Below are 14,207 nucleotides of genomic sequence, written 5' to 3'. Positions count from 1 at the left end.
ATCCTTTTTTTGTTTTTTTTGTTCTGATGTTTATTTTATTTAAAAAATAAATACATTTTATTTATCCTTTTTTTGTTTTGTTTTTTTTGTTCTGATGTTTATTTTATTTAAAAAGTAAATACATTTTATTTATCCTTTTTTAGTTTTTTTGTTCTCATGTTTATTTTATTTATTTTTAAGTCTGGATTAATCCCGAGACAAATCCATTTTTCTTTCTTCTAAGGATTTCAGTCTGTTTCTTTCCCACACTGGAGGTTAATAAAGTGATAATCTGTGTTCTCCTGCGTTATTAAGATTAAGAGTCGAGGTCTGAAAGTGTATTTTGAGCTCTTTATTGACAAAGGGAAGGGAAACACATACAAACAGATAAACACGCAGATGTGGGGACGGTCACTCCTGCTCCTTGTCCTCGCCGTGAGTGATGACGTAGCACAGGTTTTTGTAGTCCAGGTTTCCAGCAACATCCAGCGGGAAGTTTGTGAACATCTGATTTACCTGGAAGGGGAGAGATTAAAGATCTGAGACTAGAGTACAGGCGGATCAGACAGATCAGAGTCGAGATTAGAGATGAATCGAGCGACCCACCTCTGCCTCTGTGAATTTGTCTGCCTGGGACATGAGATGGTACTTGATCCTGCAACGTGAAAATAAACCCAGGGTTTATACATTAGATGCTTCACTGAACCTAATGGTGATGAACACATGAAAAATAATCTAGTCTAATCTAATCATCATGCTGGTGAGAATCTGTGTTCATAATGAAGTGATGAAGAGTGCGTGTCGTTAAACAGAGAGTGAGTGTGATTTAATCTCCTCAGGGAAGAAACTCCGTCACTCACTCTTCTCCTTTAATGATTCCCGTTCCCTCAGGATCAAAGATCTTAAAGGCGGCGAGAATGTTCTCCTCAGGGTCCGTTCCTGGAAGAGCAGAGATAGAACACTGATAATGGTGTGTGTTTAAAGTGTGTATGGAGCTTTAATGTGTGTGTGTGTGTGTGTGTCTGTGTGTGTGTGTTTGTTTGCTCTCACCCTTGAGTTTTTCCCCGAACATGCTAAGGAAGATGGTGAAGTTTATGGGACCTGGAGCCTCCTTCAGCATCTCATCCAGCTCATCATTACCCACATTCAGACGTCCTGGAACACACACACACACACACACACAAAACACAGGAGAGTAGAATTTATGAGAGTATCTCTCACTCCCTAGTCTCTCTCTCTCTCTCTCTCTCTCTCTCTCTCTGTCTCTTTCTCTCTCTTTCTCTCTCTCTCTCCCTCTGTTTCTCTCTCTTTGTCCGTCTGTCTCTCTCTCTCTCTCTCTCTCTCTCTCTCTCTCTGTCTCCCTCTCTCTCTCTCTCTCTCTCTCTCTCTCTCTCTGTTTCTCTCTCTTTGTCTGTCTGTCTGTCTGTCTCTCTCTCTCTCTCTCTCTCTGTCTGTCTGTCTATCTGTCTATTTCTGTCTATCTTTGTCAGTCACTCTCTCTTTTTTTCTGTCTCTCTGTCTCTCTCTTGTGGGAGTAATTTTGAAGTCTAGAATGTATTTTTGTTTGTGTTTGTATGAAAAGATAAAAATGAGAAGACAATGTGTGAGTTTCAGGGCCACCGCTCTTCCTTCTGGTAATTCATTTTAAATAATTTTTTTATTAAACTATCATATCTACGGCTATTTCATGTATCTCCCCTGTGTCCTTCTCCTAGCTTCCTAGCACATCCTATTCTCCCTTGATGACCTTCAACACAACATAATTTTGCTCAAGGCTTCTCGAGGTACCAACACCCCTATGAGTGGACAAGATGTCTCTCTCTCTCTCTCTGTCTGTATCTCTCTGTCTTACCCAGGGCAGCGAACGTGTCTCTCAAGTCGTTCTTGTCGATGAATCCGTCTCTGTTCTGGTCCATGATGGTAAAAGCCTGTAAATTAATTTCAGGAATGTGATGTAAATTTAAATTTCTGTCATTATATAAAATGGATAAGGGAATGAAGTGTTTATTATTATATGTATTATTCTTGTTCTTGTTCTTATTTACTTCTTATTTCTCACCTCCTTAAACTCCTGGATCTGAGACTGCTCGAACATGCTGAACACGTTGGAGCTCACAGCTTCCTTCTTCTTTGCCTTTTTGGGAGCCTGAGATTTAAAAAGCAGATCAGCTGATTGACTTCGAGAGACTTTAACCCATGGTTCACTGTCTCAGCAGACGCAACGCACTTCATTCACACACTTTATATTAAATAATCTTTAAAACACTTCAGACCAGCGGCATGTGGAGACACTGCTCGTGATGGTTCTCGTCTAACCCCATCCTGAGACTTTTATTCCTCTCACACCACAGCAGCACACCCACACTTTTATACACATCATCTGGTTTATCTAGTTACAGTTAAACTAAATGTTCAATGAACTTCCTGTTGTTTGAATCCATCCTATCAACTACAAACAGTGTATCAACTATAAACTCAGCAGTCTCTCTTTAAGTTAATAAGAGAAAATAATCTCAGCTTGTGGTGTTACTGAGAAACTGGAAAGCAGTGTAAACTCCTCGGTCCTGAAGCTCTGACTGATACACAGCACTGACACTGGAGACTCCTTCCACACATCATACACATAAACCATCATCTAACAAAATAACTAAACTAACACACACATCACTAACCATATAAATGAGCCGTTACTACGGAAACGTAGCATTAATATAAAGCTGTGATGTGACCACCAACCAGAGTCCAGAACTCAGTGGTATAAAGAGTATATCACATTTATCACACAGATGAAGAAATCTATCTATCTATCTATCTATCTATCTATCTATCTATCTATCTATCTATCTATCTATCTATCTATCTATCTATCTATCTATCTATCTATCTATCTATCTGTCTGTCTATCTATCTGTCTCTCTGTAGAGGAGAGTAAAGGAGGCCTACCATTGTGTGGAGCTTCTTGTTCTCTTCCTGTGTGAAGGACGGATGAGGAGACACAGGAGAAAGGTTTTTTTACGCTTTATATACTCCAGCGCTTGTAGACATGTGTTCTAAGTTTAGACAAAAGAGGAGGAACAACAGAGGCATTGTTTCCTTATAGAGAATGAACTGACCCCCCAACACACTACAAGCACCACCACATACCCCCTACATACCCCTCAAGCCACAGCCCCCTCTATTGTAAAGGACAGATGCTCAGTGTGAAGTCCTGCTATCTTAAGAACTGTCTGTGTGAGTGTGTATGTGTGTGTGTGTTGTTCTACTAACACATGTCATTGTCCAAACAAGCTTTGTGTGTGTGTGTGTGTGTGTGTGTGTTTATTCAGGCACTAACGTGTAAATAGCTGAATTACCGAATAGCTGGTGATAAAACTCACGAAATATCTGGAGTAAATATGTGAGATTCTAAAAAGAAAAGAATCAGTAATGAGTGAAATATCTGGAATATAACAGTGAGGTGAAACCTGCTGGTTGCTAATTACACAGGAGACTGAGAACATTTACAGCTGAAGAGATGAAAAATGAAGAGAATCGAGTTCCACATGAACGCTGGTAGACTTTCAGTACGGATCACATTCACACTTCAGTGAGAATAACAGAGTGTGATGTTTACACAGAGATCGTTACGTTTCCCATCATGCAGCTGTCAATCCATCTGCTACGTCCTGACTACACTTATAATCTGGTGACCTTTCAACTCATTAGCAAAGATTAAAGAGTTAACTCTAAGTAAACGACAGATTATGAGCTCGATTAGAGAGGAGATTAGATTAGATTAGATTCCATCAGAACACAGAACGTCTTCTCAAACAACGCTAAAGTGCACCTCGAACAGCTTGACCTTTAAACCCCTTCAGAGAAACATTTTAGAGCTGTTAGTGTGAAGCACTTAATATCGGTCACTTCAGGCTCTGGAGGTAACACACACATTTTTAAACCTAGTCTCTGCAGTGGAGTCACTAGAGGAGCTTTCACGTCTTCTGTGAAATGATTGATGTGCTCTAAGAAAAATTCAGAAAAATGTTTGGTTTTGTTTATCTTTGGGGAACATTTTAAAGATCTACAGGGTTTAAGAAGAAAGGGTTAACCTTGCAGAACCCTTGAGGAACCTTTGAAAAGGCTTTGTACGAGAGGATTTATAACATTTGACATGTTTATTTAGGTATGAATGAAGTTGTAATCAATGTTCATCAGAGCCCCACCCTCAACATGACCCCGCCCCTCGATATGGCCCCGCCTCTCAACAAGACCTCAATGTGGCCTGTCCCCAAATAATCTCAGTCCTTCAGAACTTGTCAATCATGTTTAATATAATAAAGCGACATTGTTTGTTCCTTTTGTTTCTCAATTTCTGCCTGTTTCCTCCTTGTTCCCTTGTTTTGTATTCTTTTTAATTTTCCTCAAAGATCCCTTATTTTTTCCCCTTCTTCCCTTGTTTTGTTTTCTTTTTAATTTTCCCCATAGATCCCTAATTTTTCCCCCTTGTTCCCTTGGTCAAAGGGTGCTCCCTCCAGTTTCTCTGAAGGTAAATGATGGATCAGTGTTGGCATGTGTGAGAGCAGTTGGAGGAAGACTTGTCATTCCTGACATTTGTGTCGCTGCTCAAATGAACAGCCAGACCTTGACTCCTTCCACCTGCTGTTCACACACCCAACATGGAAACTACCACACGCACACACACACACACACACACACACACACAGCAGAGCACTCTTCTGCGTAAAAGAATATGTTTAAATAAAGAAACCACACAATAGGCGGCTCAGTCGGAGTGAAGGAGCCTCCTGTCATGTTCTACATTAGTGTTCAGAAATAGATTTTTTCCACTTGAATGCTAATAATAGTTTTTTTTGTGTGTGTTTAATTTATCTCAAAGTATTTTACAGTGATTTATCCTGAAAAACATCCCATTTACTGGACTGGTTGTCATATAAGGATAATTACAGACGTTATAAATTATATGTACATTATAAATTCACTCTGTTATTGAACAGTAAATGCCCCGAGAAATGAAATATCTACTTTAAATTATTTGATTAAAAAAATGATCATTATTAGCTTACTTACAACCCTTTCAACAAAATAATAATAATAATAATAATAATAATAATAATAATAATAATAATAATAATAATAATAATACATGCAGGTGTAAATTATAACTGTGATTAATGTTTTATTACACCACTGTACAGGTGAATAATAACAGCTTGATTTGGTAAAGTTGTGTAAGTCGTGCTCTCCCACATCTCCAGGACAGAGGAGACGCCGTTTTTGATCGAACTGAAAGTCGTCGCAATTTTGATTCATTTTAAGCAGCAGGTGATAATTGGAATCAGAGCACGCGCAGTAGATATTGCTTGTGGACACGCCCCTTCTTCGTACCGGGAGTTTTTGAAAAGATATTAAACATAAAATGAAGCTTAGATTGGAGAGTAAGGTGTTATAATAATAATAATAATAATAATAATAATAATAATAATAATAATAATAATAATAATAATTATTATTATTATTATTATTATTATTATTTGAAAAAAAGCTACAGTGTAGTTACATTATTTGTGTGAGCATATTAATTATACCGTGGTTAGGAATAGATTTTATAGAGTTATGAATGAGTGAGATGCTATATGCTAGCGAGCTAACACTGACTCCTCCAACATTTTGTAAAGTATAAGTAGCTAAAGTAAAGTGTACCGAACATAAACTATAACATCTCTCTCTTCCTGTCTCTCTCTCTTTCTCTCTGTCCGTCTGTCTCTCTGCATCTCTCCGTCTGTCTCTCTCTCTGCCTGTCTCTCCGTCTGTCTCTCTCTCTATCTCTGCCTGTCTGTCTCTCTCTCTCTTTCTGTCTGTCTGTCTCTCTCTCTCTCTGCCTGTCTGTCTCTCTCTGTCTGTCTGTCTCTCTTTCTGCCTGTCTCTCTCTCTATCTCTGCCTGTCTGTCTCTCTCTCTCTTTCTGTCTGTCTGTCTCTCTCTCTCTGCCTGTCTGTCTCTCTTTCTGCCTGTCTCTCTCTCTATCGCGCGTGTGTGTGTGTGTGTGTGTGTGTGTGTGTGTGTGTGTGTGGGCCGCTAGGTGGCGCTCCTCTCTCATTTCAATTTCAAACCCAGTGGCTATTGACGCTTTTTCATTCATAATGATCCAAAAACATGTAATATTCGAATAAATAAGATAATATAATATAATATGTGAAGACCGTAACGCATTAGAGCCGCTGTGAGACCAACGCGCTCCACATGACTGCATGACTGTGTAATACATTAAATATGAACATTTATTAATTATAAGTGACCGCTTCCTGCTCCGCTCCGTGTTTTTGCGCGCGCTCTTCCACTTTTCACCCCGAATTACACTCTCTCTCTCTCTCTCTCTCTCTCTCTCTCTCTCTTTCTCTCTCTCTCTCTCTCACACACACACACACACACATTCTCATTGGGTTCATTATGAGGGAAGATGGCGGCGGCGCGCGCTGGATCGATGTGTCAGCGGTGGAAGCGCTTTGATCTTCAGCAGCTGCAGGTGAGCGCGCGCGACTTTAACTTCACTCTTTGTTTGTTTGTTTGTTTGTTTATTAATATTGTTTAAGAGGAACCACGCGGCAGCTTCAACGGTGCGCGCGTGTGTTCCTTTGGTTCTCCGAAACCCCGATTTCTCTCTCTCTCTCTCTCTCTCTCTCTCTCTCTCTCTCTCTCTCTAATAATTTCCAACAAAATCAATCAATCAATCAATCAACCAATTAACCAATCAGTCAGTCAGACATCACGTGATCAAGAGGCATCAGAAGTACATCATATTCTTTAAAAATGGTTTGTGTGTGTTAACTTATAAATGAGCTGGCTGAACTTGACTACACACACACACACACACACACACACACAGGGAGAGAGCTAATGATGAAGTGTGATTCAGGGATGAAGATGTCACTGTTTAAACTGGGTGAGTGAATTACACTATTTAAATCCATTTTATTATTGTATTATTATTCTTTGTAGATATGTGAATATTCAATTGTTTACCGTTTATGTAGATTTCAGTTAACCTTGGGTGTCATTAAGGAGTGTTATAAATAAAGCTACTTCCCCTTATTATTCATATTATCAGCTCTATTGTGTTATTGTTTTCATAGTAAAGTCGTTTAGTGAGTGACTGCTTGTGTGTGTGTGTGTGTAGTTGCTGTAGATTAATAATGAATTTGTCAGTAAAGTTGATGTTAATTATTGAATATTAAGATGTTAAATGTTGATGATTTTCTGAAACGCTGATTCGCAGCGATGCTACACTTTTACACCTGGGTAAATAATAAAAAAGTAAATAAATAAACCATGTCATGTCACTACGCTGACGTTTGTCGGTTTTAGGATCAGACTGTGGAATGAGTGAAGGTTCTGTGAGCAGTTTACTGCCAGCTCCTCATCATTAGCGCTCGGTCATCATTTTCCCATTACACAGAGATACGAGAGACACTGATATTAGCTGGCATGTGCAATGATTAGCGTTTATCCGAGAATCAGTCAGTAATTATGCTGAACAACTTTCAGCTACGCTCTGGTCATGTTAGCATGCTAATTTAGGGTTTATTTTTGCATTATTGTGTAATTTAATAACAGTTAAAATAGTCACGAGGTGTTCTAGTCACAGTTGAAGAACCTTGTGTGTGTTACACGCTCCACATTAACACACATGACCTTCAGGAGATTAACACTTTACTCTGCCTTGCTCTCTGAGGGTTCTTTAACAGATCTGTAAAAAAAAAAATGAAGAGTTCCCTTATTTCTTTCCATCATCACCAACACCACGGGTTCCCAAACAGGACATTATACATTTTCTGTGACTTTTACACTTTTATTTAACTCCAGATGTATAACACAGGAGTCTCGGAGTCTCTCTGCAGTCTCTCCACCGCTGTCGTGAGCTGCGTCTCAGATCTAAAACTCTGGTCTTACATTCGAAAGTATTTACTAATGTAGAAGATTCCAGAAAACTGCTACACAAATCGGAGCTTCAGTAGGTTTAAGAGCTTTTTAGTGTTAGTGCTCAGTAATGAGAAGAGGACAGGAGTAAAATACATAATAACCTTCACTAACATAGCGTGTCTGAAGAGAGAAGAAGACACAAATTTACAGAAATTTAAACGTGACTGCGAGAGTTCAGAATATTAGCATAATAAAGTCCATCAATATTCTTCAAGGTTCTCTGATGTAAATGAAGCGAGCTCTGGTGTGTCTGCTGTAGACCCTTCAGTGGTTTCTCACTGAGAGATCGTACTTTGCGTTGTCTGAGAGTGTGTGATGTCACAGTGTGCGTGAGTGTGTGTTATAACGTGTCGTTCTGTAACGCTAAACCCCGTCCCCTCACTGCTCATCACTCGCTCCCTCCACTCAGGGACCCTTGCTCCAGGCGTCCGTGCTTCTGTCTGGCTGTAATGATGTGGGATTAGTGGAGTCTGGAGTGTGTAGCGAGACCACACGCGTCGCCTCGTCTTCTCATGCGGTCAGCGTGTCAGAGGCGTGTGCTGCCATGAAGTGAGCTTTATTTTAGGGTTTCATTTCACTCACTCTCACGGTGGTCTCTGTGATGTTGCTATTTTATTTACTGCAGCTCAGCTTGTGTGTGTGTGTGTGTGTGTGTGAGTGTGTGTGTAACCACTGCCTCCGTGATCAAACACGTTTCACATTAACACACAAATATGTGTTCAAAAAATAATTCTCCAGATGGTACAGAATACCCATAATGCACTGTGATGTGTAAACACATCATACACATGACCTATAAAGTACACAGTGTGTGTGTGTGTGTGTGTGTGTGAGAGAGAGATTTGGGACACTCCCAGAGTTTACTGATGACTTGTTGACTGTGTTTGTCTTTGTTTAATTCACCTCCAATGCTTTTACCTGTGTGTGTTTCTGTCCATATGTGTGTGTGTGTGTGTGCACATGTGTATGTGTGTGCGCGTGTGTATGTGTGTGTGTGTGCACGTGTCTATCACAAACAGAGATTAGAGAGTGACGCAAGTGCTCACGTCCCTCATCTTGATATAAAGTCATTTGTCTTGTTCGGACCTGAATTTGAATGAAGTTTGACTTCTTTTTTTCAATTGTAAACACACACACACGCACACATGCACGCACACACACACGCACACACGCATGCACGCATATAGAGCTTAGTGAGACTGCAGACAGCAGCTGCATAATTAACTGTCCATTTCAAGTACAGATGGAGGAGGGGACGTGTGGAATTACCCTCTGTCTCTGTCCCCCTGTCTGTCTCCCCTTCTGGCTGTGTGTGTGTATGTGTGTGTGTGTATGTCTGTGTATGTATATGTGTGTGTGTGTGTGTGTGTGTGTACAAGCGAGTGATTTCTGAATAAACTTTCCCCACTGTGCTCTCAGTCTGACCCGCACACGTGTGTGTTAACACTCTGCGGCGTGTCGTTACCCTGTCAGACAGACAGAAATCCCAAAGCACCGATTTATTCACATACATCTGGAAACACTCAGAGAGAGAGGGAGCGGGAGAGAGAGAGATGGAGCGAGAGAGAGAGATGGAGAAAGAGAGAGAGAGACGGGGGAGAGAGAGAGAGGGAGAGAGTTTTAAAGTTTCACAAATTTTTACATTTACTTGGTTCTCATGACGACATAAATATCAGCGTCAGGTATCAGATAATGCTCAGTATTTTGTGATGGTGTGTTGAACTCAGAGCAGCGATTAGGCGTCTCTCTCTTTCTCGCTCACTGTCTCTCTCTCCCTCTGTTAGTCTCTCTCTCTCTTTCTCTTGCTCTCTGTCTCTCTCTCTCCCTCTGTTAGTCTCTCTCTCTCTCTCTCTCTCTCTCTCTCTGTCAGTCTGTCTCTCTGTCTCTCTCTCTCTGTCAGTCTCTTACTCTCCCTCTCCCTCTCCCTCTCTCCCTCTTTCTCTTGCTCTCTCTCTCTCTCTCTCTCTCTCTCTCTCTCTCTCTCTTTCTCTTGCTCTCTGTCTCTCTCTCTCTATCAGTTTGTCTCTCTCTGTCTCTGTCTCTCTCTCTCTCTCTCTCTCTCTCTCTCTCTCTTTCTTTGTGCTTAGTCGTGGTTTATCTGATTGCCATTGTAGAGAACATGCCAACTCTTACTACTAACTGCTAATTAACTGATCATCAAGGGGCTTATCGCCTCGGTTCCAAACCACATGTTCTGTTCAGTGAGTGCTCCTCACTCACTCCAAAGTGTGTGTGTGTGTGTGTTTTAGAGAGAGACACTCTGGCTGAACTTTCCTCTTTTGTCTAATTCAGGGATTATTAGAGACGTGACAATGTCCAGGTGCTGTGTGTGTGTGTGTGTTTATACTTTTTAATACACTACTGTAGTGTTATTTACTTTATAGCTGTTCATTTAGAGACTATAGCTCATGTCTTGTCCCATCATCTGAGTTTCTGATTGGTTGTTGACTCTGTAGTTTATTGGTATGTCACTGTTTCCATGGCAACCAGTTGATGTTTGTGGTCTTTGTTTTAGTCTTAGTTTTATCATGTGTCATGTGTCTAAGTGTCTTTGTGAAGCCCATCATCTTCATCATGTTTGCACATCTGAGACATTTCTTTCTGGATCACGTATCCACACAGGCCTCCTTCCATAATTCTGAGCTTTCTGGTTTAATAACCAGACGCTGAGCACCTACACCTGTATCTGCATGCTGAATGGCCAGGTGTGTGTCACTCCCTCATTATTTCACTTCCAGGTAAACAGATAAAAGGTCCAGATGTGATTAAGTTGTGAGGTTTACACTGGGAAACTGTTGCTCTTAACTCTTAATATGAAGGCATCAGTGTCAGTGAGGGAGAATATCGTAACTAAAGCCTTCAGAGAGAGAGAGAGAGAGAGAGAGAGAGAGAGCAGAGACATTTGCTCTGGTCAGATCAGCTGTTTACTACCATCCGAAGACCACAGAAAGAAAAACCTCTTCACAGGAGTTCAGGTGAAGAACATCCTCCAGGAGCTAGGAGTATCTGTGTCAACAATTAGAAGAAGTCTTCTCCAGAGTAAATGCTGTGGATCAGTGGACATGCTTCTCCTGATGATCTGAGGGCTGAGAGAAGCAGCAAGATGAGTTCTGCGGTGTTCAGGGAGATGAAACCTGCTCACCTTCACACACACACACACACACACACACGCTGCTGAACACACTGGATGGAGCTTCACACTGCAGATGGACAAACAGCTGAAGAGAACATCAGCAAACACCCAGGCTGTAACGATCAAGTCACCTGTTACACTGCCTGAAGAGCCTGAAGATCATCATCCATATACCTGTTACTAACACTGGTATTACTGTTTATATACCTGTTACTAACACTGGTATTACTGTTCATTCATCTGTTATTAACAGTTATTACTGATCATACACCTGTTATCAACACTGCTATTACTGTTCATGTACCTGTTATTAACACAATTATTACTGTTCATTTACCTGTTACTAACACTGTTATGACTGTTCATATCACCTTATTATTTATATTATTCTTATGTTCGTGTTTTTGTTGTAATTGCAGCAGGGACAGAGTGAGTGTATGAGGTCAGTGAGGACAAGTGTGTGTGTGTGTGTGTGTGTGAGAGACATTTCACATATTTCCTCTCAGCAGTTGCAGTCATTTTTGCTGAATCTGCTTTTCTCTCTTCCTCCACTCTGTGTGTGTGTGTTTATATTTGGTTTCGTGCCGTTTTTAATCCTTCATCCATTTAATGAAATGTTTTAGGTGACGCACACTTACATTAACTCATTAGCTACTTTAGCATGCAGCTCTGGGGCTAAGCTAACGGCGCGAACTTCACACACTATGGAGTTGAGACGTTTTCTGTGTCCTTCAGCTCAAGTTTCTGCCACAGGTGTATGTAAACACACAGAGTTTAATTATGTGTGTGAAGGTCCATGTTAGAGGGGAAGTGTGTGTGTGTGTGTGTGTGTGTGCGCGCACTGATTTATTTTTACTCCAGTGTGTCATTAAGTTTTTTATCAGTGTGTGATTAATAATGTCTGTGTTTATATCAGAGCTGCTTTTTTGAGATGTTAATCTCTGAGTTTGGTCTGTTTGTGTGAGCGCTGAAGGCTAATGTAAACTCTCACACACACACACACACGCAAACTTAGCAAGGATTTGGCAGTGTGTGTGTATGTGTGAGAGAGATAGTGAGTGTGTCAGCCAAGATTGTGGCAGTGTGTGAACTTCACCTTGAATGTAACCTTGTCAGATCAGGAACTCACTGATTTACATTCAGTATTTTATACATTATAAATCTACTTCCTAACAGAATCCCAAAGCCTCCATCTGAGTCACGATCACCAAGTGTGACCTGTGTGTGTGTGTGTGTGTGTGTGTCCTACAGAAAGACCTGGACGTCGCCGCCAATGCTCTCGCCAGCACACAGCATGAGAACGAACAAACACGAAAAAAACTCACCGACCAGAGCGACGAGCTCAAGAAACACACACCAGAGGTGAGAGAGAGAGAGAGAGAGTAATTTTGAATGTCTAGAATTTAACAAAGTAAGGTTTAACACGACAAGATGGACAAGAAGTTTGGGTATGTTTATTAACCCTGTACAAAGACTGAACACCCTGTGTAGAGTTAGTGAGAGTTTTAGCAGTCTTAGTCTGATGGGCCTTTCCTGAAGTGGATGGAACTTGGACTGCAGCATTAACTTTGGCACAGCCGGAGTTGGAGCTGTGGTCAAGGCCATCTTGTCCAGGGGTGTTGGTACCTCGAGAAGACTGGAATTGAGCCTTGAGCAAAATTATGTTGTGTTGAAGGACATCAAGGGAGGATAGGATGTGGTTTAGCTGAGAACGGGTTAAAGCTAGGAGAAGGACACAGGAGAGATACATGAAATAGCTGTAGATATGATAGTTTAATAAAAAATACATTTGAAATGAATTACCAGAAGGAAGAGCGGTGGCCCTGAAACTTACCCACGATGTCTTCTCATTTTTATCTTTTCATACAAACGCAAACAAAAATACATTCAAATACATTCTAGACTTCAAAATTACTCCCACAAGATAGAGAGACAGAAAAAAGAGAGAGTGATTGACAGAGAGAGAGAGAAAGAGAGACAGGCAAAAATAGAGAGACAGACAGAGAGAGAGAAAGACAAAGATAGGGAGACAGAAACAGTCAATGAGACAGACAAAGAGAGAGAGAGAGAGACACAAAGAGAGAGAGAGACAGACAGACAATGAGAGAGAGAGAGAGAGAGAGACAAAGATAGAGAGAGAGAGAGAGAGAGAGAGACAAAGATAGAGAGAGAGAGACAGATAAAGAGAGAGAGTTATAGAGAGAGACAGACAAAGAGAGAGAGACAGAGGGAGAGAGAGAGATTTTGTGTCACAAGTGTTTGAGTTTGTTTAGCTAACCCAAAATATTGTATATTTAGAACTTTGCTAGCTGTGGAACTAGCTAATGCTTGGTAAACTATTATAACACTTTTATCGATTTAATCCAGCAGCAGGCTAGCTAATGTCCAGCATAATGTCTAGCTGATCTAGAAATGTCTCGCACATAATAGATCATGTGCTTTAAGGGGGATTTGTACTTTATGAGATAACTAAATATCGTTCTCATTGCTGTAATAATTTTACCAAGCTGAAGCATGCTAAGAAATAAACACTAGCGTTTCCTGTTAGCTTGCTAGGTCAATTCATGTAAATGGTAACACGGTCGCCATGGCGTCAGTCACGTGTTTACTAAAAAATGCGTGTGTTTTACTGAAACAGAACAGTAGTGAGGAGTGCACGACTTGTACGTGATCCAACTCGCTGATCTACATTCTGTTCTTATCGCTGTCCAGTACACACACACACACACACACATGCCGAGAGATCACATCATGGATGCGTCAGCCATGACATCAGGCAGGAGGTGAAATCCCTGTAATTCCCCTCAGACCTGTTTATCTCCCACATCTCGGCCGCGCTGTTCCTGACCCTCCTCCTTCCTGCGAATTCCTCCTGTGGGTAAATCAATGGAAAAAAAGTGGGGTTTTAGAGACTGTGGCTCTGCAGTAAATCAGCTTCCTGTTCCAGTTACAGCACTCTGAATTTATGTCTCAGCTTCAATAAGCCGTTACTCCCGTGGTGTAGAGACCAGAGATCCATGAAAACATCGTGGGTGGAAACTTTACTGCTGACAAAGCGGCCTGGAAACTTAATGAGTGTGTGTACTCTGTGTGTGTGTGTGTGTGTGTGTGTACATGTG

At 40.9% G+C, this 14,207-nt stretch overlaps 2 protein-coding genes across 9 annotated transcripts in view; one reads left to right on the top strand and one right to left on the bottom strand.

The window, feature by feature from the left end:
* Positions 1-316: 316 nt before the first annotated feature.
* Positions 317-2,990, bottom strand: myl10 (myosin, light chain 10, regulatory). Its single transcript, XM_058412280.1, has 7 exons — positions 2,923-2,990; positions 2,039-2,125; positions 1,832-1,907; positions 1,030-1,134; positions 840-918; positions 586-634; positions 317-495 (listed from the first exon to the last, which is right to left on the bottom strand). Exons 1-7 carry the CDS (start codon positions 2,923-2,925, stop codon positions 391-393), a joined length of 504 nt encoding a protein of 167 aa, XP_058268263.1. The 5' UTR covers positions 2,926-2,990; the 3' UTR covers positions 317-390.
* Positions 2,991-6,343: 3,353 nt separating this feature from the next.
* Positions 6,344-14,207, top strand: part of cux1a (cut-like homeobox 1a) — a 27,182-nt gene continuing 19,318 nt past the window's right edge. For 5 of the 8 annotated variants that reach the window (XM_058411926.1, XM_058411929.1, XM_058411927.1 and 2 more), the window contains exons 1-2: positions 6,344-6,501; positions 12,340-12,450. In XM_058411926.1, coding sequence (XP_058267909.1) covers positions 6,436-6,501; positions 12,340-12,450 — 177 coding nt within the window. In that variant the 5' untranslated portion in view covers positions 6,344-6,435. Of the gene's footprint in view, positions 6,502-12,339; positions 12,451-14,207 lie in introns of those variants that run through there. The other 3 variants (XM_058411925.1, XM_058411924.1, XM_058411931.1) reach the window with 2 other exon arrangements.

This window comes from Hemibagrus wyckioides, linkage group LG16, assembly GCF_019097595.1.
Source record: "Hemibagrus wyckioides isolate EC202008001 linkage group LG16, SWU_Hwy_1.0, whole genome shotgun sequence".
NCBI classification, from domain to species: domain Eukaryota; kingdom Metazoa; phylum Chordata; class Actinopteri; order Siluriformes; family Bagridae; genus Hemibagrus; species Hemibagrus wyckioides.
This window is presented reverse-complemented; position numbering and strand designations above follow the sequence as displayed.

Excerpts from the sequence above, each read along its gene's own strand:
- myl10 (XM_058412280.1), bottom strand. Across the intron at positions 1,908-2,038 it reads AGATCCAGGAGTTTAAGGAG|GCTTTTACCATCATGGACCA; the intron begins GTGAGAAATAAG and ends ATTAATTTACAG. Across the intron at positions 1,135-1,831 it reads AGACACGTTCGCTGCCCTGG|GACGTCTGAATGTGGGTAAT; the intron begins GTAAGACAGAGA and ends TGTGTGTTCCAG.